At 61.7% G+C, this 2055-nt stretch overlaps 1 protein-coding gene across 1 annotated transcript in view; it reads right to left on the bottom strand.

Annotated features, from left to right (window-relative positions):
• The window catches only part of LOC146589640 (dual specificity protein phosphatase 22-A-like), a 14173-nt gene that overhangs the window by 10115 nt on the left and 2003 nt on the right, over positions 1-2055 (bottom strand). The window contains exons 3-4 of the mRNA XM_085315904.1: positions 967-1000; positions 1-49 (exon numbers count right to left, since the gene is read on the bottom strand). The exon at positions 1-49 is cut by the window's left edge and continues 20 nt beyond it. Coding sequence (XP_085172030.1) covers positions 1-49; positions 967-1000 — 83 coding nt within the window. The remainder of the gene's footprint in view (positions 50-966; positions 1001-2055) is intronic.

Here is a 2055-nt window from a genome sequence, read left to right as displayed (position 1 = left end):
AGGATGTGGGTCACGCCGTTCCTCAGCAGGTTTTCTCGGTCCTCGGCGTCTGCAAACGGGTGCAACGCGTGAGCCCCCCCACCCATCGTTTCCCCTCGCACCTGCCGCAAACGCCTCTGCCACCCCCAAGGAGGGAGAGGGGTCCCTGCCAGCCCCCTGGCCCTGGGGCGGGGGGGCTGCGTGGAGTAGAGGMGGCATCAAGGCAAGCTCCGGCAAGGAGCATCCGAATAAAATAGCATTTCTCCTGCTGGAGCAGGATGGTTTGCAGCTCCTGTCCAGGCATTTCGCTCTGCCCAGGACTCATTTGTCGGCCCCGGGGCATTGCTCCTTCAAAGCAACGACCACCCCTGGGCRGTCAGCAGGCAAGGCAGCTCCTAAAACCGCCACCGAAATCRGACRCGGTGCAAAACACGACTTGAAAAARGTGGTTGCATGCTCATTGCATAGGTGAAACCTGGGCTGGAGGCCTGGACGTGCGATAGGAAAGCCCAGCATTGGCCCCACTGTAAACATCATCTCAGCAAACCCAGGGAGGTTTCCAGCCGGGAGAGCGGGTCCTGCGCACCCAGGCACGTTCGGTGACTGCCGGTCCCAGGGCCAGCCCCTGCCCAGGGCCAGCGCTGCTCCTTTTGCACGAGGCTGCCCTGGACTTGCTGCTGGGATGGGGCTTTTCCAGGCTTTCGGTTCTCCAGAAGGCCCCAAGGTCCCCAAGCGGGAACAGCCACAAGGAGCCTCCCCCCAAAATGGGATTTTCTGCAAGGTGTGAGGGGAGTGCTGGAAAGGGGACCCGGAAACACCCCCTTCCCTAGTGCCGGCAGCAGGTTTCAGGACACAGATTTCCAGGAACGAAGGATCTTGAAAAGGGCCGAGACCCCCAGCCGGGGAGAAGAGGGGCGCTCCGGCACCGCCGGCGGGTCGCACGGAGCGAGCCGGCGCGGAGGAGGCGAAGCCGAGCGCCGCACTTACCGCGGATGTTCCCGAGATAGAGGCCTGTGACCACCTGCGGGGAGGCAAAGCGGAGAGTTCAGACGGCGCCGGGCGCAGCGCGCGTCCTCGCACGGCGGGGCGGGAGGGCTCCCGCGGACCCGACCCAGGGATTCTCCTTCCTCCGGAGCAGGACGGCCCAAACAGCTCCCGGGGTGGGGGGAAAGCAAAGCCCCTTGGACGTGCTGCTGTCGGAAAGATCCCGCCGGGAGCTGGATTCCCGAAACGGGTCCGCCCGGGACCTGCCGGCGCGCGGCCCCCGGAGCACGAGGAGCCCGGCCCAGCCGCCACGGGCGGCTCGGACTCCGAGGCACGAGCGGAGGCCAGCCCACGGCTTTGCTTTGCCTTYCTGTAGCAACCGCCTCTTCCAAATAGGTTCAAAGGTTGCCTCCGCCAGCTAGGAATAAACGGGCATTATAAATTTCTTAAAAATAGCACCAGCTATTTATAACGCTTCTCCGGCCAGGAGGCTGCAGTAAGCGCCTTCAAGCATGCAAAATCTGTCTCCTGCTCTCTGCTGTTGGCTACAAAAAAGAGAGAGACAATTTTGCGTATTTACGGAGTGTAGTAACCTGCTAGGGCCRTTTCCAGAAGCACGGAAAGGAAGAGCTCCTTCCCATCAGCATTCATTTACACCCTTCCTGCAGAAGAAACCCAGTTCAAGAGGCTGCAGAAAGGTTTTCCCAGCAGAGACGGGGCCTCGGCACCTCTGCGAATTGCCTTTGCGCGCCCTGGGTCGCCCGCTCGAACGCTGCACGGCAGCAGACATCCTTGCCCTGGACCAGGCGATTTGTTTCGGGCTGCGTAAAGCCGTTGCAGCGAGTGCAGCGATCTAAAAGGAGCAGCACCTGGGGGCATTTCACAGCCCCGAGCGGGGTGAAGGAGAATACGACCGGCAAGGAAGCCCACGGTGAAAACCCGAAGGAGTGTGCAGCTCCTTGCAGGATCACCGAGCTCCCAGGTGCGGGTACCGGGAGCCACGCTCTGAGCCCGACGGCTGCGGAAGAATTCGTTACTTTTTGTTAGCCAGGGGTGTAACAAGAAGAGAGCAGAGACGGCTCTGATTTATCC

Source organism: Rhea americana, unplaced genomic scaffold (genome assembly GCF_003343005.1).
Source record: "Rhea americana isolate MKP2758 unplaced genomic scaffold, rheAme1 scaffold_441, whole genome shotgun sequence".
NCBI classification, from domain to species: domain Eukaryota; kingdom Metazoa; phylum Chordata; class Aves; order Rheiformes; family Rheidae; genus Rhea; species Rhea americana.
The sequence above is the reverse complement of the archived record's forward strand: the minus strand, read 5'-3'. Positions and strand labels throughout refer to the sequence as shown.